General features: G+C 32.2%; 5 protein-coding genes across 8 annotated transcripts; 4 read left to right on the forward strand and 1 right to left on the reverse strand.

Moving 5' to 3' along the window:
• The first annotated feature begins 233 nt into the window (after window positions 1–233).
• On the forward strand, window positions 234–3,818 carry LOC122627120 (ubiquitin-like modifier-activating enzyme atg7). Its single transcript, XM_043807963.1, has 9 exons — window positions 234–823; window positions 911–1,134; window positions 1,223–1,688; window positions 1,796–2,115; window positions 2,200–2,500; window positions 2,591–2,938; window positions 3,012–3,127; window positions 3,213–3,513; window positions 3,586–3,818. The coding sequence occupies exons 2-9, from the start codon at window positions 935–937 to the stop codon at window positions 3,622–3,624; spliced, it is 2,091 nt and encodes a 696-aa protein (XP_043663898.1). The 5' UTR covers window positions 234–823; window positions 911–934; the 3' UTR covers window positions 3,625–3,818.
• A 280-nt stretch (window positions 3,819–4,098) lies between these two features.
• LOC122627122 lies at window positions 4,099–10,924 on the forward strand. Of its 4 annotated transcripts, none has more exons than XM_043807966.1 (5): window positions 4,099–4,295; window positions 5,365–5,710; window positions 8,788–8,955; window positions 9,465–9,653; window positions 9,721–10,924. In XM_043807966.1, exons 2-5 carry the CDS (start codon window positions 5,653–5,655, stop codon window positions 9,891–9,893), a joined length of 588 nt encoding a protein of 195 aa, XP_043663901.1. In that variant the 5' UTR covers window positions 4,099–4,295; window positions 5,365–5,652; the 3' UTR covers window positions 9,894–10,924. The 4 variants fall into 4 exon arrangements, with proteins under 4 accessions (XP_043663901.1, XP_043663904.1, XP_043663902.1 ...); XM_043807969.1 differs by lacking the exon at window positions 5,365–5,710 and adding an exon at window positions 7,027–7,187 and having other exon boundaries at window positions 4,101–4,295; XM_043807967.1 differs by lacking the exon at window positions 4,099–4,295 and adding an exon at window positions 7,027–7,187 and having other exon boundaries at window positions 5,202–5,710.
• A 4,901-nt stretch (window positions 10,925–15,825) lies between these two features.
• Window positions 15,826–17,976, forward strand: LOC122637568 (ADP-ribosylation factor GTPase-activating protein 1). The gene is made up of 7 exons (XM_043829779.1): window positions 15,826–15,980; window positions 16,052–16,333; window positions 16,408–16,616; window positions 16,671–16,785; window positions 16,883–16,972; window positions 17,081–17,256; window positions 17,326–17,976. The coding sequence occupies exons 1-7, from the start codon at window positions 15,921–15,923 to the stop codon at window positions 17,432–17,434; spliced, it is 1,041 nt and encodes a 346-aa protein (XP_043685714.1). The 5' UTR covers window positions 15,826–15,920; the 3' UTR covers window positions 17,435–17,976.
• Window positions 17,977–18,012: 36 nt separating this feature from the next.
• On the reverse strand, window positions 18,013–19,450 carry LOC122637570. The gene is made up of 3 exons (XM_043829782.1): window positions 18,549–19,450; window positions 18,212–18,406; window positions 18,013–18,126 (listed from the first exon to the last, which is right to left on the reverse strand). Exons 1-3 carry the CDS (start codon window positions 18,893–18,895, stop codon window positions 18,111–18,113), a joined length of 558 nt encoding a protein of 185 aa, XP_043685717.1. The 5' UTR covers window positions 18,896–19,450; the 3' UTR covers window positions 18,013–18,110.
• Window positions 19,451–19,615: 165 nt separating this feature from the next.
• LOC122637567 (ATP synthase subunit beta, mitochondrial) lies at window positions 19,616–22,932 on the forward strand. Its single transcript, XM_043829778.1, has 7 exons — window positions 19,616–19,774; window positions 20,613–20,819; window positions 20,937–21,200; window positions 21,290–21,633; window positions 21,746–21,971; window positions 22,094–22,323; window positions 22,398–22,932. Exons 1-7 carry the CDS (start codon window positions 19,666–19,668, stop codon window positions 22,569–22,571), a joined length of 1,554 nt encoding a protein of 517 aa, XP_043685713.1. The 5' UTR covers window positions 19,616–19,665; the 3' UTR covers window positions 22,572–22,932.
• The last annotated feature ends 7 nt before the right edge of the window (window positions 22,933–22,939 follow it).

Below are 22,939 nucleotides of genomic sequence, written 5' to 3' on the forward strand. Positions count from 1 at the left end.
CATAAACTGATCACTAATTTGTAATTAACATAAATTAGCATATCGTATAAACAATTGGTGAACTGATATCAAGTTTTTGTGTATTATATTAAAAAAAAAAATAGTTTCTTTGTCTTATCGGATGATGGTAATATTTCGTTTAGTGTACTTATATTGTAACAGAGAGCGTGGATAACAACAATATTAATGTGCTTATAGAGCCTACCTTCTTATTATAAAGTATATGAAGGAGTTTTTTGTATTCTTGATATATATATATAACCAATCAACGATACTTGTAATTTGAGATAGAAGTGGATAATGAAATCCGGCTTTTATTTTTTGCTTTTATGTATTCTATTTTATCAGTATACTTTTGTTATATAAAATGGCTTACATCGAAAGTGTTCAAGTTGATACTAATTCATTTCTAATTCTTCAAACGAAGATAATTTAATGTTTATATAAACATTGAATTAAGTTCGTAATGTTTTTTATCTTATAAACCGATGATGTGATTGAAAGATCGAATAAAATAATATTTATAGAAAATTTTGTTGATCTGTATTCACAGGTCATATTAATATGCACAGTCATTCATTCTTGTGAAGGTGAAAATTATATATTACGAATGTTTTAAAAAAAACTTTCCTACGCTATTATTATTTATGTATATTCATATCAAATGTTGATCATATATCACTTTTCATTCTGAAGAATATTATTTCTTTACAAAAATATAATCATAGAGCTGAATTTAAAGTGCTTTCACATTAAATATAAAAATAAAATTTAGTAAAAGAGAAAGAAAAATTTCAAGTGGATAAGAAGTTTAATATATCATGTAAGTATAACAATTGTATAAGATACTTAAAATATAATATGTTCTTAACATAAAAGAAAATATTTATATGTATATTTACTTACTAGAAAAAAAGTTTAAATATATTTTACAATGTCAGTCAATGTTGTAAAATTTACTAAATTAAGAACAACTATAGACCCAACATTCTGGGCAAAATTTGCTGAATTGAAGGTAGATAAACTTCGTTTGGATGATAAATCTCAAATTAAATTATGGGGAAGATATTCTTTTGATGTTCCAGAGATTGAAAAAAATAATCCTTTAGTATTGGATTATATGTCATTTAATGAGTAAGTAAAAGTTATTAAATATGTTTTTCATATAGTTTTTTGATATATATATATAGATAACATTAAGTTTTAACTGTTTAATTTTTAGGAACGTGGAATCAAATTCAATTAATAACTCAATAATATGTTATGGTTATATGGTTAATACGAATACATATGAAGCTTTTCGAAAGATTAATCCACAAGATTTTATTGATTCAATAGGAAAATGTATTATTAATGATATTATGTCTGGTGCAGCATTGGCAGAACCATGGAAACTTGCTGTATTTTTAATATTTTCATATGCTGATTTGAAAACATATAGGTTTCATTATTGGGTAGCACATCCAACACCTTTATCTTTACCAGAAATGTATTTTGAAAAAATACAGAAATCAATAAATGACAATTTCATGGTTGATCAATTTGATAAATTGTACGAAGGTTTTCAACAATTGGATTATAAACAAAAATCATTTTTTTCTGTTTTTGTATTTGATGAAGAAAATATCAAAGTTGATACTTTAAATGAAGGTATAAAATATATTAATGCACAAGAAAGTACAGTTGGGGTAATATATAATTTATATTACTTATAATAATATATTTATTATGGCATAGTATTTATAGTAGATTGTTTAAATATAGATAGTAATTGATTATTTATGTTTATGTTTAGACAGATTGTGAAGTATATTTTGCATTCTATAATCCATGCAAAAGATTATTAGAACCTGGTTGGCAATTAAGAAATCTTTTATGTTTATTATTTTGGCATTGCTCCACGTTTTGTTTTACAAAGAGTATACAAATATTATCTCTAAATAGAGATGATTTTAAAACAGCTGTTGTATATACTTTGAAATGCAAAGAATATGCAGAACAAGAAATTGTGAAAAAATCTATTTTTGACAGTCATTTAGTTGGATGGGAACATAATGAAAATGGTAAAATGGGCCCTCAAATTGTCGATTTATCTGAGATTTTAGATCCAAATAAGTAAGTTTTACAAATATTGTTATGTTCTTTATGATTTATATTATTATTATTATTATTATTATTACCATCAATAATATATAACAGGTTAGCAGAAAAAGCAATTAATTTAAACTTAAAACTAATGAAATGGCGCCTTGTTCCTGATTTGGATTTAGAGAAGATCAGCAATCTCAAATGTTTATTGTTGGGTGCTGGAACATTAGGATGTTCAGTAGCTAGAGTACTCATTGGTTGGGGAATCAGCAACATTACTTTTGTGGATAAATCAATTGTTTCTCACAGTAATACAGTAAGACAAAGTCTTTTCATTCATGAAGATGCTGTGAAACGAAAATTCAAAGTAGATGCAGCTAAAGATGCTTTGCTTAGGATTCGGCCAACTATGGTAAACGTTTCTAATATGTATTATTTCTAGTGAATACATTTTCGGAGTATCATATATTTAGTTTATGTTACTTATGTTTTTATTCTATAGAATGTGCATGGTATTAAATTACAAATTCCAATGCCTGGACATGTTGTTGGGCAAAGTATGTTAAATACAACTAAAGAAGCTGTGAAAGAATTAAAAGATGCTATTGCTGGAAACGATGTAGTATTCTTATTATTAGATTCACGTGAAGCTAGGTGGTTACCAACTTTATTATGTGCAGCAATGAATAAAATAACTATCAATGCAGCTTTAGGTTTCGATTCTTATATGGTGCAACGACATGGTGTAAGAAATTTAACAGATATTCCTGTATCAAATGTGACCTCACAAAATCCTGATGGAAAGAATCTTGGATGTTATTTTTGCAATGATATAACACAACCAGGAAATGTAAATTTGTTTTTTAAAAATAAGATAATCATTAATTCGTAAGTTTCAAAGAATGATTGTAATGTTATTCTAGTCTCAAACAGATAGAACTCTTGACCAGCAGTGTACAGTAAGTCGTCCAGGATTGTCTCAAATTGCTGCTGGTTTAGCAGTTGAATTAATGATTGCAATAACTCAACATTCGCAGGGGTTTGATATTTTATTTTTTTCTGATAAGTAATAAACGTATTAGTACAAGTTATTTAGAAATTACAAATGTTTATGTAATTTATAGTTTAGAAGCTAAGGCATTAGCAGCTGGAATTAAAAATAATGTTAATTCAAATATCAAAGATAATACATTAGAAGGATTACTTGGAGGTGTACCACATACAATAAGAGGATCTCTTTGGGGATATGAATCCTATTTAACTATTACACACAGATTTTCCTCTTGCACTGCATGTTCCATACCTTTGATATCAGAATACCAAAAACGTGGCTTTGAGTTTATACTTGATGCTTGCAATATACCAAACTATTTGGAAAAATTGTGTGGTCTAGAAGAACTCTTGAAAAGACCAGACTTGGACGAGGTAAGAGAGATAATTGTATAGCAAAGAAGAAATAAAAAATAATATTTATTAGAAAATTTTGTCTCTTTTCAGCTTTGTAGCTCTATAGATGCTTCTAGTGAAGAAGAATAACAGAGTCAAATTGATGACAATCAATTGCTCTTACATTTTTTATCCTAATTTTTATGTATATTTAAAATATATTTATACATTTTCCAAATCGGACGTTCAAGTATTAGACTATTGATGAATATTTAGACATTTATTATATTACTCGTGTACTTTATATACTTGCAATATATTCTATAACATGAATGTAAATATTGTCTGTTTCAATCGAACGATAATAAATGTGATTAAGAAAACATAAAAATAAGAAACGAATATATAATTATTCACGTTTAAAAATCTTGTTTACTTTGAAAAAAGATATCTATATTAACAATGTCAATTAACGTTGATCTATGTAACGCACGCTAAGTATACAAACCGACTCGTCACCGTCTGTGGGTGGTATCAGTGGCTTCTGCGTACACTTGCGTATAATGTTGAAAATTTTGCCAGTAGAGTGCGTTAGTCAAGCTTGAATACCACGCATTCCAGTGTAATGTCGAGTATTGGTGGGGGTAGTGAGCCTACCTCTCGTGTCAAACGGGTTGGACTTCGTGTGTCCGCCCGCATACCATTAGATTTCCATCGTTTTCAATGAAAATACATGTGTACGGTATTATCGTAAAGTGAAAAATAGTTCGTCTCAATGGTTTTAGCTTACGTTTATCTAAACATCATTGCAATCGTTTTAGGTAAGTGACATTATCTATCTCGAAAGAATATAAGGTACCCCGACTTTACAAGGAGGAATGCGTGCCTTGCTTTTTTATGGCACGCCACACCGCATTCCTCTTTCAATTCCCGCGAACGCATCGTAATTGCGAAAACGATTGTTCTTTGATCGTTCAAAAGCGATTGGAATCATCATTTTCAACGTTGAACGTAGGTTTAAATTAATTCCTCATACGGTGGATCAATGTCTCTGAAATAAAGAATTAGCTTCGATCATTGCAATATTAATTCTGACTTACAAGATAGGTAGAACGCAATGTTCTGTAATCGATTGCAACGATCGGCGCATCACGATATCTAAAGAAATGTGTATTTTAACGATCGTGTAAAAACGATGTCATGCTTTTGAGATCCGTTTTTCTATAAACAAACAGAAATGAAAAATAATATATTCGTACGAAATTTGTCTTCTCGATTACAAAAATCGTATAATAACTATAATTCAAAATACAAAGTTCCTTTGTGATGGTTCACAGTTAAGATTATCCAACAGAACAATGAGTTATAGTTGAAATTGTTAGAGAGCGCGTTTGGCACTACGAGTAGGAAGAAGAAAGAAAAGTAATAAAATTTAGATAGCGTTTAGAGGGTGTACAAAAGAGGGAATAGATGGTAAGAAGAGAGCAAACTAAGTCTAGGCCAATAATGACGATGAGAATCGTCGATACTCTGACGAAGAGAAGGAGGAAGAAGTGGCGGAGGAGGTAGAGAAGGAGGAGGAGGTAGAGGAGGAGGAGAAGAAGGAGGAGGAGGAATAGGAACACGATGTCGGCGAATTGGTGGAAGATTGGTGGAGGGTCTGAGGGGGTACCAGTGGGGGGACCAGCGGGGGGTCGACGGGAACGATACCGCGTGCGCGGGAGGGACGGGGTATCGGGGAAGAGACGGGCCTCGAGTGGTGAGAGTCCGCATTCCACAGACAATGTCACGTTTTTTAATCCCCGTTTTACTTTATTCGCGCTATCTTCAACGCCGAGTAAACGTTCAAGAGGATCATTTTAAACTTCATTTTCTACTTCCTTCCTATAGCAGCGACTTCCACTGACCATTTGCATAGACAAAGGAAATAAGAATCACCGAGGACTGTCAAAAGCTAGCGCGCGAAGGCCAACTACGTTTCCTTTTAAGAGGCGCGCCAATTTTCGCGTTTCCTCGTCGTAAGAAGAGAAAGAGATTGAAGGAGAGAGAGAAAGGGGTAGAGAGGTGAGTGGAAAGAAGAAGAAAGAAAAGCAAGCTATAGAGAAAAAGAAGAAAGAAGGGGAAAGAAGAGACGTTCGCGATCGGTGCAAGGAAAAGTGAAAAATTATCGAAAGTGATATGTCGGCCCTTGAGAGTGCATTGGATGTTCTATCCAGAGCGGCAACGATGGTGCAAGGTCAGTTGAAACTATTCTAATTAATAATAAATTTTAAGATTTTATAATAATAATATTTTTAATATCTTTCTCATCTAATCTAATAATCAGTATTTGATTTATTATAGTATTCCTCTTCTTCGTTTTTCTTATTCTATTTGTTTATTTATTTATTTATTTTTATTCCTATCTCGATTCTTTCTTCTTGTCCTTATCATTTCGAGAGAACGTTTTTTTATTTTTTGATTTATCAATTTCTTTCAACATCCATTGGATAATAATCCGTTTTGCGAGATAATTTGAAATTTTTCAATTCGCGGGTAGCAAATTGTAGCGCTATCTGGCGAAGTAACGAAGAAAAACTCTTAAAAACAATTTTGCCTATATTTAGGTGTTCGCTCATTTAAAGAATTTTCGAGCTTCAATGCTGACGATCACGAATGACTCCACTCTTTCATAAATACACACACGCACACACACACGCACACATACACGTATGTATAATAATTTCGACAATGAGGGGAAAGACAATTTAACAAACCATAACTTTGCTCGCACAATTTATATTTATATGTATACGTGTCTACTTTTGGGCGAATAACGTTGCTTCTTTTTGTCGATAATTTGCTTATTATCTTTTCAAACTAATATTTAAGTTTTTGATATTTCACTTTGACTTAGCGCGAGCGATTAACGGTGAATTTTATTGAAAACATATCTTCTAATGAATAAGGGACAAAAGAATAATCATATAGTCGAAATATTAAATGAAGGGCCAATCGAGATAAGCGTTTATGGAAAATATTGATATTGAATGTTAGAGAGTATGAGAGAGTGTGAGAGAAAGAGAGAGAGAGAGAGAAAGAGAGAGAGAGAAAAAAAGAAATAATATGTTACGTAGGTTTAAATTTCGGTATTATATGTGACTATATAAAAGTAGCACAACAGAAGAGAGAATTATCCGTGTTCTTTTGAAAAATATACATACCGATGTATGTATATATTATAACGAGAACACATCCAACTATGATAATTTCCTAATATCATTCTTACATATATATGTATCGTTAACGTAAGAACACACGTACGAATTGGCAATGAATTTGTTACGTGATTTTGTAATATTAATAACTCTTTTCTATGACATTAAATGTGTTCCGTCTAAAATGTAATAAACATGTTACTTATTTGCAGGTTAATGCCTGCTACCTTTATACATCATCACATTCTTCCTTAATATGTAATTTTATACACGAGATCTTTCATAAACGTTTGTCCGTTTTGATTCGTCTATTTCATTGATATTTCGTTCAAAATGATTATTCTTTTTCTTTCAGAAGAAGAGAGTCGTGAGAATGGATAACTCCAGTAGACGATGAATCGATCGCAGCTCTATCGAAGCATAAATCTGTGGCAACGACAGCCATAGTCATGCGGGTTGTCCGGCTAAATGATAAACAACCACTACGGTCTGACTTGAGAGAAGATATTTATTTTTGTAAGTAAATTGCAGGACTTACGAGACGTTAATGTACACGTATGTACAGTATTTTTATCGACCAAAATAATAGACTGTAAAAAAGAAGTAGATACATCTTTTTCGTTGATTATAAAGAGATTACAAAATTTGTGTCCTGTGTGATAAACGATAAAATTATTTTAATCATAATAATCAAATATATGGAAAATGAGAAATATATATTATCAAAGAAGGCATAATTAAAGAAAAGAATTTTAAAATTTATCTTCACTATTTTTACTTTCGTTATTTTTTGATGGATCTTCGCTTCGATCATACTACTGTTTTTCTTAGAATTTGTCGTCTTTATTTGCATTGTCATAGCAATAATATTGCTATGTTCTTGTATATGTAAATAACAAATTTGTTCTTCTCAAAGAAATAATAACGTTCAAAGGTGCTAAAAAAGTGACGGTATAGCGAGTGAAGATAAATGAATTAGAACGGTAAGGCAGATATTTACTTTTCCTTCAAAGAAGCTCGACCGACACTGTATTAAGAGATTGAATGAATTCAATTTAACTTCTTTTTTTTTGTATTAATTAACGTGATTTTTTCTTCTTTTTTTTCTTTTTTAAATGAAAGATAAGAAAAGATGGGACAAGTAGGACGAGAATAGCACGATAGGTGTATTTCTATATACATTTTAGCCAACACATGTGATACTTTCAAAATTCGAATTCTGCGGTCTTGCGTGTTAAACTATTCGTGAGATGAAACGAACGAATAAATCATAAAGTAATCGCACGGAAAGTATTTACGAAACCGCATACTGCTTTTGAAAAGGTCTTTCGACAGAAAGAGATATACCAAACTTCGTGTACTTTTATTCCACATTTTTACCGGCTTTATATATCAGATCTTTGTCATTCACAACATCTCACATGATTTTAACACACAATTTAAACTCGAACTCTCTCAATGCTGGATATTCTCATGGCTTTCGCGTCTTTTTATTCAATTTCGCGAATCTGATATTTGCAGAAAATTGAGCCACGAGATATTTCATTTTGGCACATTGTGGTTGTTAAGATTCGATACAGAGCTGTTGCTTCCACACATCCACACTTCTTCGTTCTCTTTAACTTTTTCCGCTCTCAAATGCTGGTCCTTTGCCTGTAAACCTGTTTGGTTGTCTTTCTTGACGATCCTCTCACGGCTATTAGGCCGTTTCCTGTCTCGTCTTGAGAACCAAACTTGTTCTTTCATCCCCACCTACATTTTATCGGTCAAAAGGACCATAGTTATGCCGATTTTTAATTTAAGAATGTTCACAATTCAGATAAATTTGATTACGTCCATAAATTCTATCGATCGCTTGTCATTCTACAAATGTCTATATATATTCATTTTTCATCCAATTCATCAAACGAAAGTCATTCAATTGTGCATGCATTGGAAAGAAAAGAAAAATAATATCGTTGCTAAAACAAATAAAAAACTACATCGATCGATTGGAAAGAGTTTTTCTCGATGCAAACTTCATGAATATTGTCGATAAAAATTGCAGAAATTATTGTAATTTTTTATTCGTAAAAATAATGTAACATATTATTAACCAAGTTCATTCGCTTTACAGAAGGAGGACCAAAGTCAATGGATTTGCATCGTAGACAAAGTAGTACGAGGCGTAAAGAACGCCGAATGGATCCTATTCAAAACGAAGCACTCGACATGTCTACGAATAAAACCGCCACTACGACGTACCTCAGACCCAGTGTGATTATATCTTCTACGTCGCAGCCTGGTAAGAAATAAAATAACAAAATCAATGACTATTAAAAAATAATAAACGTTTTATTTTATTTATTATCTTGGAAAGCCAATTTTTTTTTGTTTTTCTTCCAAAAATTTTCATGTGCAAAGATTCGATCGATAAATGTCAAACACTTTTATAATTTCGTATCGGAATGTTTAATTGCTATGAAAAACCACATAAAAGAAATTATCGAATTGAGAACAGCGCTCGACTCTTTCGTCTTTGTAACGAGTTCTGAAGTTTTATTGTCTGTCGTAAGGGTGACGTTATGGCTCAACTGAATACAGTTTGGCTGAATACAATGTACTGTACGTAATGCAGATGTCGATTACGACGAATAAAAACACGATTAGGTATTCTTTCAATAAAAATATTTGTAGGATTTAGCACAGAAAAATTAACGTAATTTTTGTATATTTCTGTGATAAGAAAAACAAAATTTAGAGATAAGAAACGAATCAAATCGCTAATTCTTCTTTCTTTTTTTTTTTTTTTAGTAAGGACAAATAATTGGGATACGATAAATAGGTCTCAATCATCGTCGACGTCTGACACCGGTAATGTTAGAAAAACGTGCAGTATTTATGATTCTGCAATAGACGAACACTTTAAACGATCGTTAGGTCCAGAAAAATACGCGGCAGTTTTCCATGCTACTGGAGCCGATAAAGAAGTCGGTTTAAGTGGTAAGTTACACAATATTTAAATCATGTCGTCGATTTGCGAAGGATCATATTACATCTTTCATTGCAGTTGACGATCACTTTGCAAAATCATTGGGTGATAAATGGACAACATTGAAGGAACCAGTCGATGCAAGGACTTCGTCTAATCACGTTTCAGTTCCCACGAGAGACATCAATTCGTTTCCTTCCTTTCACTGTTGCCCTTCTTGCGTTTTCCCCGATAAAGTTGGGCCACCGTAATGGAACTTCTTTGCTTTGACTCGTTATACGGAAGGGTAGAACTGTTATACATTACCCGTACACTACATATTTTAGAGAATGAACTTTTCATATAGTGTATATAGTAGAATATTTTGGTAAGTCGCGTATTTGTTGAAGTTATTATTTTCATTGTTAACGTTCGTGCAAAAGTAAAAAAGTATTTATTAAACTTGTCGGTGGACGACTTGTATATGTATTTATGTAAATAATTGCATATATTACGCAAGCACTTAGTATATATCAAAATATATATACTCAAATGCGTATACACACACACATACACACACACACACAGATACGAGCATGTGCATACACCTTCACACACAGACACATAACTCTGACAATGAAAAAAGTAGTATATAAAAGGAGCACTGCACAATTAAACGTACAAATAATATACGTTTTTTTCGTCATTAGATTAAACCACGAATCGTATGTTGGAGAGATACAATCTAGAATATACAAAAAAACAATTTATATACCTATTGCTGATCTATCAGATATTGCTCAAAGATTAATCACGATCGCGATACAAAATAATGCTTCGTTAATAGATACTGGAGGTTGTAGTTTTCTTCGTGATACCCACAAACTTCTCGTTTGAACGTCGAAAATGTAGATTATTTAAAAGGAGGAGTACTGATTTCAAATGGTGCTAGGAAGTCTGACACAAACCCCAGCACACACAGAAGTCAGTGCTTCTGCCCTTTTATCCTTTACGATGTTATACCTTCCTCATAAAGATATATTTTTTCATAACAACAATACTTCTTAACGAAATGACACTTTTCACAAATTCCATATCATTTCCATCTTATGTGGAAATGATTGAAACGTTATCGTCGTCGAGTTGCATAAGAATAAATAAATAAATATTCATTTGAGTAGCTTCTATATAGGTGCGTGTTAACGCAGTTATTTAAAATGATCATAAAGCTGTCAAAGCAATGTGTATCACAGCACATCGTATACTCGTGTTTGTCGCTTTCAAATAAAAGCTTTAAGCTCTATATACAATATTTTTAAATATGATTTGCATAAGTAAACGGATATCGATGGGTTTATCTGTAATTGTTACATTTGGTATAATATTTTTCAAAAAGAGAAAGAAAAAGAATTGAAAACTACTGGGATATTTAATAATTGTACATATTTACATTCACGAAGATTGGATGAACGCAGACCCGTCGCTTACATCGACCACAATGCAACCTTAGAAATTCTTACCGAAAAGATCAAAGGGTATCAAAGTAATCGATAGACTTAATCGAATCCTCAAAATAAGAAAGCAACATATATCGAATCAACACAAGTACGTGAAGTCTTTTCAATAAGCAGTCCCAAGTAATATTGCATCAAGAATTAAGAAAGAAATCTACAACGTTCCCCAATTTGAATCAGCCGCAACCGCGATACTTTGCAGTGATCTACCAATGATTCTCATCATTTATTTCCGTCAACTTGGTACATGCATAAACCGCGTTCGTAAATGAGTCTTCACTACGTACGTACCGTCTCCGATGATGCATGCGATTCGAACTTGGAATCGAAAGAGAGGATACAACCGCGAGAAAAATGAGGACGTGGGGATGTCAGAGAATGAATTTTTTTGTATTTTTTTTTTTTTTTTTTTTTTTTTTTATATACGAACACGAAGATATAGCGGATGAGCCGAAAAACGACAGAGAGGTGCTTGGATTTACGTATCGTCGATGGGCCCAAACTAACGAGCCAGACTGTCTCAGGAGCGCTCGGATGGCTTCCTATATGCAGGCAGCCTGTTCACTTGCCGTAAAGCAAAATGGTAACTTAATATTAGACTTGAATATAAGTACGGTAATCCCACACCAGAGTCCAAAGTAAGTCTACACCTACCCCGCCCCCTATACGCGTCTCGTCGTTCTGCCATCTCTGTTCTCCTCCGCGTCCCTCTTGGACACGAACGCCCTGAAGCGTAATAATGTAGCAGGACACTAGATATGTCTGTGCTCTTTCTGTCTCTTTTTCTTTTTTTCTTTACGCTAGGTGTAAATTCCGATTGCCGCAAAAGCGAAAAGTGTAACGTGCTCGAATTAATCTCATCAATGACATATTATTACGTTAGGAACGTATACGAGACGATCGAAAGAGGCAAGAATAATAACAGAAAGCATGTACGATTGTTTCTGATAGGATTACGAGTAAGGATACGCGAATGTGTGCTCTCGCGAATTCCGCGTTGTTCCGCGCGTGTCGAGGTAATAAAACCAATACAAACGTACTTTGCGACATCGCGTATACGTGTGTGTGTGTATATGTATACACACATACATAGATATATATACGCATATATATGATCGGATGCGCAAAGCGAAACCACCTGTTATGGCGTTTCTTCTTTTCGTCCCGCTTTTCCATTGACTCTTTTTCACTGCTTCTGCGAAGAAACTGACACGGTAATTAGAGAACGCAAGTTTTAAATCTTTCTTTTTTTTCTTACAAAATGAGAGCCATTCCTTGATAACGCTGTAACGCGAAGGATATTTCATACCTGTGTTCCTTCGAAAATAAAATGAAAATACGAAAACGTTAGACATATATGATTGTTTACATTCTCGTGTTGAATGTTTTTGTATATATATATATTTACCTTCGAAGATACCTCTTTTCTCCAAAATGTATATATATGTATATAAATAAAAGTACACGTAAGCGTCCATGAGTGTTATTACTCGTGCGGAAGCTCGCCAATACGCATCAAACTATTATTACTTACGTAGAGGTACCGATACTACCGTTTGTTCGTTTTAAGTCTCAGGCGTATCTTGTTTCGGAGCCAGACCCAGCCGACCGCAACTTGGCATCGTTTTCTCATTTTATTCTCTTGCATTACGCGTCGCATCGATGTTAGTGCAAATTAATCGAAAAAAATGTAGATACTAAGAAAGAACGAAAGACGAGAAGAGATCGAAATAGAAAAGTATTAGCAAAATGAGGTGAAGTCTTTTGTTTTAGAACGACTCTTATCGAAGTATGGAAAGAAACGTTTGTTAGATCGATCTGTTGTGTGTATTGAAAAAATTCGTAAACAATTATGGAAGTAGAAAGAATACGAGGAACGATATCTCGCCATCGAATGGGAATCGCAGTAGAAGTGACGGCGGCGCACGTTGTTCGCCTTGCATCGAAATCCCTAAAGTACTCGGTAACGCGAAGAAGCTCCCAAACTTCGATGCGCCGTATTCGAAGAGGGTCTGCCAGATGCGAATCGATTTGTTACGAGAGACGACACGTGCCTTTTCGAACGATCGATTTTTCGGCTGCTCGACGAAGATGCTCAACTTTCTCGTCGCTTTCTCGTTTCCTCGTTCGTGAAACGAAGCGTTTTTCGTCGTGTGAAAATTAAAATAAAATCCTTCGATAAATTTTATTCGAAGACGAGAAAGTAGAAGTGCTGTCAATAGATATTATATGTATGTATGTATATACACATGTGTGTGTGCGCGCGCGCGCGTGTGTGTGTATTCTTAAAAGAAGTTTTTCCTCTTCAAGGAATATTCCAATACGGATTTCGTTGTAAAGATAGAACACAGTTAAGACAGTTAAGGTAAACTCGGTTTTCCGCGGTTATTCGTGGATGCGCGCGTCTACTTGGCCGTATATTCGAATTCGCGGGAGGCGTTGGCGCGCGCCGTTCATCGCGTCGTCGCCTCGCGCGCGTCCTGACGCTTCCGATTTACGAGAACGAGAGACGTTCGAATAGCGTGGAGCTTATGACGCTGTGGGACTTCGGACACGACTGATCGAGTGACCGAGGGGGTAGCATCGTAGGAATACCCCTCTTCGTGTCCTTGTGTGTTTCTCGTCTCTCTGTATAGAATTACGCCTCTGTCCGTAGACGCGACCGCTTATTCCATCCCCACCACTCACCCTTCCTGTACAAACGCGAAGAGGATGAAGGAAGAGAGTCTCTCTTTCGTTCTCTTTCGCTCTCTTTGCACCCTACATCCTACCCTTCTTTCCCCCTCTCTTTCTTTCCATAGACACGCATAAAGAAAAAGCGTTCGCACGCACGCACGCACGCATTCATGCACGCACACACTTGTTTTCTCTCCCTCTCTCTATCTACAGCTTCCCCTTCTCTCTACATAAGAACCCTACCAAACCCTCCACCCCCTTCCAGTGACTCCTCGCGTGCGTGAATCATGCATATCGATTTTGTTTCGTTGGTACGCCGTTCGGTATTCGCATACATACATACGTCTCTTTTCGTGTGTACCACGTCGTCCACCCGTTTCCCTCCTCCTTCTCTTCTCTCTTCTCTACTCTCTTCTCATCTTTTCTCTTCTCTTCTCGTTTCTTCTCTTCTCATTCTGCAAAGCCCCGGGGTCCATGCGTTTTCGACCCCCTCTAGTAAGCTATGCGCGTACGGCAAACGTGCTTACGATGAAGCGGCATACTATTCTTTTTTCGACAATGCTCCCCATTCCTTCTCTCTCTTTCTCTCTCTCTCTATCTGCCCCCTTCCCCATCATTACTCTCTTCGTCGCACTGCTCTATCGAACGTACCCCTCTAGTCGTAGCTCCACTGCCCCTTTTATTTTACTACCCGGACAAGATGTCCCCGCGTAAAGCAAAACGTGGTCGAGAGCAGAGATTCTCTAGAATAAGAAGCTGAGGAAAGATAGCAGAAAGAAAAGGGAGGAAACGGTGGAGAGATACAGATAAATCTCGGAATGAACAAAAATATATTTCTAAACGTGATCGTTTTATTTATATTATTTGAAAAGATTGAAAGAAATCGCAAGGATGACACGAGCAAATATAATTTCAAAAAATACAAATAATCTTTCGATAGTTTTCGATACTTTCAATGTCATCCATCGTTTTTTGATTCATTCGATTTCAAATGGACCATTCGAATGTACATACGTATGTGTATTAGAAGCAGTGTTTCACGACGTCCCTTTCAGCCCTTCGTCATCATATGAACAGAACCGCTGCAGTGCTCTACGCTTACTACTACTGAACTTCGTAATGAACTTCTTTTGTCTTTGTTCACCCTCTCTTTCTTCTTTTGTTCTTTTTATCCCTCTTTCACGCGCTTTCTCTCTCCTCGCGCGACTACTTTACTCATCGACTACCATCCATTCATTCCTCTCTTTCCAGCCAAACCAAACCTCCTTCCATTTCGTTACACTTTTATCTTTATTTCTATGCCTTTTCTTTGCTTTTTCTTTTTCTTTTTTTCTTTTTTTTTTTTTCTTTTGCAAATTCAATTACTCGGTAAAATTTCAATACAAATCTTCGTAAGATTTTCAGGTACATATTAAGAAAATCAAGATGCAAATACAACTGAAAAGAATATTTTCGATGCTTGGTAAAACAATGAAGGTCACACCATTTGTTTTTCATAATTTTGTCACTTCTTACTAAAAATAGAATAAAATTTTGTATATAACAAAAAATGAATTATCGTATAATAAAAATATTTAATCTCATGAAAATATTGATGCAATAAATTACAAATATTATAGCTTAGAAATTATTTAAAGAATAATAAAATGTTAAAGTCGCAAAAATGTTTCTTTTATATTTCGAAAAATTTTAAGAGATATCAAACAGATAATTAGCTAACTAAATTGATAAGTTAACAAGAAGAAAAATTACTTAGTTTGACAAATTTATAAATAGAATTTTATTTATACCATATCAAAATACAAGCGTCTTTAAATAAAATAACAAGAACAATTATTCGTATATAAAGTTGACGTATGATAGTAAAATTGCGCCTGGAAATCAGCGACGACCTATACATCTATATATACACGATATAAGACAGTGTTGCATACTTTCAGGCTGTTTAGTTGCATATCGATATTTCGATGTGTCGATTACATGTCGATATTACTATCGATATTTTTTCCCCAACGCTGCGCGGACATTACTATGTATATGTATATATAAATTGGATCCAACGGCAATGCTTTTGTATATGTAATACATATATTGACTGATATTGACATTATGGCTAGTCCACGTACTCGACAAATTTTAAATCAATTAAAAGTCAAAGATGAAAATAACGTAAGATATTAATTTATAAGTTTATTTGGGAAAAATGATTCTATTATATACTACATCTTTGTATTTCGCAGAGATGTTTCGAATGTGGTACACATAATCCTCAATGGGCTTCAGTTACATATGGCATCTGGATATGTCTTGAATGCTCAGGAAAACATAGAGGACTTGGAGTTCATCTATCGTTCGTGCGATCTGTTTCTATGGACAAGTGGAAAGACATAGAATTAGAAAAAATGAGAGTTGGTGGAAATAAACTTGCTCGAGAATTCTTCGAAGCTCAACCAGACTGGAATAATTCCATGTCTATTTCTCAGAAATACAATACCAAAGCAGCTGCGTTGTACAAAGATAAGGTCATATATTTTAATAACATTTCATTTAATACAATTTCTATAGATCATATCAAAATTAATGTTGTAATTTATAGATTGCTACGTTAGCTCAAGGAAATTCTTGGAGTCCTACTGAATCTAAAATAATGGTATTTCAATCTCAGAAACAATCGGAAGTACAAGAACATTCTGCTTATCAGAATGATTTAACTGCCAGTTACCAGAATGCTAATTCACCTGCCATTAAAGCACAAACAGAATCTTTTTTTGCTAGAAGACAAAGTGAAAATGCTAATCGTCCTGAGTAAGTAAATATGGTCACTTGTTATCATTTTGTTCTTATTTTCCAATTTTGTAGAAATATACCACCTAATCAAGGAGGTAAATATAGTGGATTTGGTTATCAAATGGAAGCACCTCCAAAAAGTATGTCCCAAGAATTATTTGACAATGCAGTATCATCTTTAACAAGTGTGAGATAATTTTATATCATTAAATTATTTTTTAAATTTATCTGTTTATAAATTACTTATAAAATTTCCATAAGTATTCAAAAAGTTATCATTATAGGGCTGGCAAATATTTTCTTCTAATGCATCAAAAATAGCATCTAAAGCTACAGAAAATGCTATTAAAATTGGAGAACTCGCAGCATCAAAGGTGAAATGAAATTATAAAATTTTATGGTCATGGATAATAACATAAAATATTTCATAATTATTTAAATATGTTCTAATAATTATATATGTCTTTATCGGATATTGATAGGTAGGAGATTTGGGAAGAAAAGGCTGGGGTGATATTGGAGGTACAAATACAGCGGAACAAAGTCAATATAGTATTGGAGAACATTATCAAAATTCATCAAACACTTATCAAAATAGTATTGATAAGCAATCATGTTCTAATGAAAAATCATCTTTAATAACTGGTTCTAGTATGAAGTAAGTCTGTTAAGAAATTATTCTATAAATTTATACATACATACATATGAAAATTTGAAACTGTTTTAGGAATTCTACCACTTACCCAAGTTCAGATAATTCTAATTGGAACTGGGGAGATGAATCAGAACAATCAAATGATACATCAGTGGATGTAAACTTATCTTCAAAAAGTTAAAAATAGAAAGTTGATAGCACTGTAAAAGTATAATTGTCTCTATTTCCTAAGCAGATAAATGGAATTCCGAGTCTAAAAATAATTTCACAGGATGAAATTTAAAAAAACCTAATTGTATTATCTTGTATAAATTACTTTATCAAAGTTTATAATATTTAATTATTTCTTGCATTTATTATGAACAGCATTAGACTAGATTGAATATAAAGTATAATTTATTCTCTTATAAATTCACGTCTTTATAAATGTGTAATGTATAACTTACTAATATACATATATTCATGTTTCAGTGAATGTATTTGCAATATATAATAATTTTAATGGTTTTATGATAAATATGTTTAAAGACAAAATTATAATTATCATTTAATAATAATGGATACACAATGATAAATTAGCATAATTATTTCATCGTAATCATGAAATCACTTTGTGTGATTTCTAAAAAGAAATTGTACAGCAGCACGAAAGTAAATGTTAATATCCTATAAAAATGTTTATTACAGTTATAAAATACATTATAATATCACAGTTATCAAAAATATTTTAAATCTAATTTTATTATAAGTCTAATTAAGCACCCAATAAATTATTTGCAATCATATTAGAATTATACCATAACGATTTACTTATAACTTTTGTATCATTTTTAATATAACTTTGTTTTTTATGTAGTTTATTTAGAAGTTTTTCTGTAAAATAAAGAAAGCAATTAAATACATTTTATATGAATTTCAAACAAATGAGAATAAAATATATTAATCTACAATTACTTACTTGCCCGAATAAGTTTTTACATTTTTCTTTTGGTTAAGAAGTTTTTCAAGATATAATATGACATCTTGATGATGTGTATTTGTAATTTTTTGAATTACTTCAGACAAAGCCTCATAAAATATTTCTTGATTCTGTTCTGAAAGTTTAGGTATTTCATAGCCACAAGTCAATTTATAAAGAAAACGATAAATTTCTCTGAAAAAAATAATATGATTTTGATAGATAATTAAGATAAAAAAAACTATTTAATCATAATACCAATATCAATACATTCCAGTAGAATTAATCCTTAATAACAATTTAATTTAAGCATAATATTTTTTATCTGTATAATCACCTATAATCATATATCCTGTCTGTAGAAGAAGAATGTTTCTCGAATAAACATATAAAAAGTAATGCTTGTCGAATCAATGTATTTTTGTTTTTAAACGATTCACTCTGCAGCCAATCATTTATTAAAGGTTGTTTATCTTTCTTTGCAGTTTTTGATCTAATTTTTAATTCATTTATCATAGCTTCGATATTTTCTTGAGATCTGTTGGGTATCAATGTAGATATACCGGGTATATTTTTATGACTATATAGTTTAAGACCTTTTAACAATAATAATTTTTCACTTCTAGTCCATTTTTTTTCAAATGAGGAACTACATCCAGCATTTTCATTTACTGTATCAGTCATTTTAAATATTAAACAGAAAATCCCACATATGATTATTTGCTTATAATCAGGATTTATACTACAATACTGAAATATACCAAGTAATTATACTCTGATATACTGAAGCATACTGACAAAGGTATGTTTCTTCTTTCAAAAAACGTCAAATGATTGTTAAAAGCGAAATCTAACGGCAAATTGTAGAACTTCTTCAAAAGACAGCGTAGAAAATGTAGAATTTTTCAATGGTAAAATAAATTGAGAAAAAAATATCCATAGTGAAATTTTAAACGATGAATATCCAATTGTATAGGATTTAGGAGCTATATCAGATATCATTAATAAACAATCACAGTTTATATAACAACTTATGATAAATAAAACATTTTTCATTCGTAATAAATAAAGCTTAACTAATTTTAAGGATCGTTCTCACAAATCCCAAATGAACGAATGAGATTGGTGGCTTAAATATCTTATAGAACAACAATCATTTTCGATCGATTCACCATCAAAAAACGAAATTAATTTCGACATTCAAAAATCTCATTAATTTGATACTATAGAACAAAAAAATAAAAATAAATATTTGTAGATTTTTATCAAATATATAATTAAAAGAAAAAAGAAAATTATCTTAAAAATATTACATGATCACTCACATGAGTATTAGCATGCGTAACCGATATGCGCACTAGAATTATAATGTATTGCGCACTCGCAATACTGCCAAGGGATATGGACTGCAGTGGTGAAGAGTACTTTGATCATCTTTCCTCACTTGACCGGCCATGATGTTAAGCGCCGTATCGAGGGCAGCCGCTGGAGCCTTAAGGGCCGTCAAACCGACCCTTTTTCAAAATGAAGTTGCGAAAGTAGCTAGTACTGTTTCAGTAGACAGTAAGTACATTAAAATTTCTCTTCAATACTTTATAATATCTTATAGAAAATTACGTTAACATTCTAATCCTATTTTCTCTGTCTTATTCGTCATATAATATTGTAAGAAGAAATTAATCTATTTTAAATGTGTTTTAGTTTTTTTTATTATATGATAAAAAAAGAAAATAGGTAAAAAGAAATGATAGTGAAAATTGTCATTTATGAATGTTAAAAAATGTTCTCTGTGATATCGATTATATAATCTGTATTATTTGAGCGGATCAGTAAGATACTATTGTACCAATATGGCGATTATATAGTCTGTTGAATTATTCTTTTAAAATAATTTTTCTGAAACTTATTGTATATTGAGAGTATTTAATAACTTTATCCGCGATTTCTTTAGAATTTTTTATGTTGGAAATATTTAGTATACTGCTTTCATTTTTGTCTAGTGACAAGTTAAGTAATTTTCATTTGTTTGAAATTTAGAATCACATTATAACTATATATAAGTATATATAATATATAAAAATAGAATATAAAATATTTATCATTGATTATAGTAGTCAAAGGAAACTATATAAAGCATTTTCTTGGAAAATAGACATATATATTTTATATTTCTGTATATGTTTTGTATTATGTAACAACATTTTCATAAGTGTTATGTAGTCTATTTCTTTTTTCTAAATATCAGATTAATTTATAAATTTTTTATATTTATATTTTTATATTTCTATATTTATTTTTTTATACTTATTTAATGTTATATTTATTTTTTTTATATTTTTATATTTCTTAATAAATATATGCAGTTAATTTCTAATATTATATTAATTTATTTTATTTGTAGAGAAAAACTATGCCAAAGCAGCATCCTCAAAAGGTGGCGCTCAAGGAAAAATTGTCGCTGTCATTGGTGCTGTTGTGGATGTACAATTCGACGATGCTCTTCCACCTATTCTTAATGCATTGGAAGTACAGAACAGAAGCCCCAGGCTAGTACTAGAAGTAGCCCAACATCTTGGGGAAAATACTGTGCGTACTATTGCTATGGATGGTATGTATATATATTTAAAACATGAATATATAAAAGAATCAATGTTATTATTATATAATATCAAATAAATAAGTTAATAAATGTGTATCATAAACTTATGTCCTAATACATTTATAGGTACCGAGGGTTTAGTACGTGGTCAGGGTGTTTTGGATTCTGGTTATCCCATCCGTATTCCTGTTGGTGCTGAAACTCTGGGACGTATTATTAATGTAATTGGTGAACCAATTGATGAACGTGGACCCATTGGCACTGACAAGTTAGCTCCTATCCATGCAGATGCACCTGAATTTGTAGAAATGTCTGTAGAACAAGAGATCTTAGTTACAGGAATTAAAGTAGTAGATTTACTTGCTCCTTATGCCAAAGGAGGAAAAATTGGTAAGATCTAAATTCTAGTTATAATCTTAAATATACTATAGTCCCCTTTATTATATACCTCGCTTATAATTTGCTTTTGTTAAATAAAGGTCTATTTGGTGGTGCTGGAGTTGGTAAAACTGTGCTTATTATGGAGCTTATCAACAATGTTGCTAAAGCTCATGGTGGTTACTCTGTATTTGCTGGTGTAGGAGAAAGAACGCGTGAAGGGAATGACTTATATCATGAAATGATAGAATCTGGTGTTATTTCCCTAAAGGATAAAACTTCTAAGGTAGCACTTGTCTATGGTCAAATGAACGAACCACCAGGTGCTCGTGCTCGTGTAGCTTTGACTGGTTTAACAGTAGCAGAATATTTCCGTGATCAAGAGGGACAAGATGTACTATTATTCATTGACAACATTTTCAGGTTCACCCAAGCTGGTTCGGAGGTATGTTGCTGGTAATTTTATCAAACATAATTCAATTGGTACTTTAACTTATTAAAATTATTAAATATCTTTTTTATTTATTTATTTATTTATTTATTTATTTTTTGTTTAGGTATCAGCTTTGTTAGGACGTATTCCATCAGCTGTAGGTTATCAACCAACCTTAGCAACTGATATGGGTACCATGCAGGAACGTATTACTACAACCAAAAAGGGATCTATTACTTCTGTACAAGCCATATACGTACCTGCAGACGATTTAACAGATCCTGCTCCTGCCACTACCTTTGCTCATTTAGACGCAACTACTGTACTGTCGCGTGCTATTGCTGAGCTTGGTAATAATACTTTTTTATAATATATATTTTCTTTAAAAACGATTTATTTATAAGATTTTACATATATAATTTATTTAAAAAATTGTTAATAATTTGTAATTATTTTAATTATTCATAAATAGGTATCTACCCAGCTGTGGATCCGTTAGATTCGACATCTCGTATTATGGATCCCAACATTATCGGCAATGAACATTATAATATCGCTCGTGGTGTACAAAAGATTTTACAAGATTACAAATCCCTGCAAGATATCATTGCCATTTTAGGTATGGACGAGTTGTCCGAAGAAGATAAGCTTACTGTTGCACGAGCCCGTAAAATTCAAAGGTTCTTATCTCAACCTTTCCAGGTAAGAATTATTTCATTTATTTTTCTTTTTTCTCTATATTATGAGATATTTATCGAAAAAATATCGTTAAATAGGTTGCTGAAGTGTTCACTGGCCATGCTGGCAAACTAGTACCATTACAAGAAACTATTAAAGGATTCCAAAAGATTTTAGCTGGAGAATACGATCACCTGCCAGAAGTTGCATTCTATATGGTGGGTCCGATTGAAGAAGTAGTAGCTAAAGCTGAATCATTAGCGAAACAATAAATTGTATTTGTTAAAAATCACCATAAACATACCATAAGTCTATGAAAATCATCCAACAGTTATCGTTTATCTTTTATTTATGGTTAATAATATGGCATTTTCGCAAAAAATAGTTTATATTTTAAAACTATTTAATTTTACTTTAAAGTAAAATATAATATTGAAATATACTATATACAATAAAATTCATAAAATTGTTAAACTTTCAAGAACGTAAGTAAACGGAAATTTTATACAATTCGCGATGTAAATTTTGTTAACAAAATATCCTTATTCATATATTATCGCAGTGGTCATATTATCAATAACATATACGATTTTATAGTATATGTTAAATATAAATAAAAACAATTAAAAAGAACATACGT

Source organism: Vespula pensylvanica, chromosome 2 (genome assembly GCF_014466175.1).
Source record: "Vespula pensylvanica isolate Volc-1 chromosome 2, ASM1446617v1, whole genome shotgun sequence".
NCBI classification, from domain to species: domain Eukaryota; kingdom Metazoa; phylum Arthropoda; class Insecta; order Hymenoptera; family Vespidae; genus Vespula; species Vespula pensylvanica.

Bases quoted from the DNA above. Each gene is read 5' to 3' on its own strand.
- LOC122627120 (XM_043807963.1), top strand. From the start codon at position 935: ATGTCAGTCAATGTTGTAAAATTTACTAAATTAAGAACAACTATAGAC. The intron at 1,135-1,222 runs GTAAGTAAAAGT...TTTAATTTTTAG, and splicing joins GATTATATGTCATTTAATGA to GAACGTGGAATCAAATTCAA. The intron at 2,939-3,011 runs GTAAATTTGTTT...ATGTTATTCTAG, and splicing joins ATATAACACAACCAGGAAAT to TCTCAAACAGATAGAACTCT.
- LOC122627122 (XM_043807966.1), top strand. From the start codon at position 5,653: ATGTCGGCCCTTGAGAGTGCATTGGATGTTCTATCCAGAGCGGCAACG. The intron at 5,711-8,787 runs GTCAGTTGAAAC...TTCGCTTTACAG, and splicing joins AGCGGCAACGATGGTGCAAG to AAGGAGGACCAAAGTCAATG. The intron at 8,956-9,464 runs GTAAGAAATAAA...TTTTTTTTTTAG, and splicing joins ATCTTCTACGTCGCAGCCTG to TAAGGACAAATAATTGGGAT.
- LOC122637568 (XM_043829779.1), top strand. From the start codon at position 15,921: ATGGCTAGTCCACGTACTCGACAAATTTTAAATCAATTAAAAGTCAAA. The intron at 16,334-16,407 runs GTCATATATTTT...TGTAATTTATAG, and splicing joins CTGCGTTGTACAAAGATAAG to ATTGCTACGTTAGCTCAAGG. The intron at 17,257-17,325 runs GTAAGTCTGTTA...AAACTGTTTTAG, and splicing joins ATAACTGGTTCTAGTATGAA to GAATTCTACCACTTACCCAA.
- LOC122637570 (XM_043829782.1), bottom strand. From the start codon at position 18,895: ATGACTGATACAGTAAATGAAAATGCTGGATGTAGTTCCTCATTTGAA. The intron at 18,407-18,548 runs GTGATTATACAG...TATTTTTTTCAG, and splicing joins GACAGGATATATGATTATAG to AGAAATTTATCGTTTTCTTT.
- LOC122637567 (XM_043829778.1), top strand. From the start codon at position 19,666: ATGATGTTAAGCGCCGTATCGAGGGCAGCCGCTGGAGCCTTAAGGGCC. The intron at 20,820-20,936 runs GTATGTATATAT...ATACATTTATAG, and splicing joins GCGTACTATTGCTATGGATG to GTACCGAGGGTTTAGTACGT. The intron at 21,634-21,745 runs GTATGTTGCTGG...TTTTTTGTTTAG, and splicing joins TCACCCAAGCTGGTTCGGAG to GTATCAGCTTTGTTAGGACG.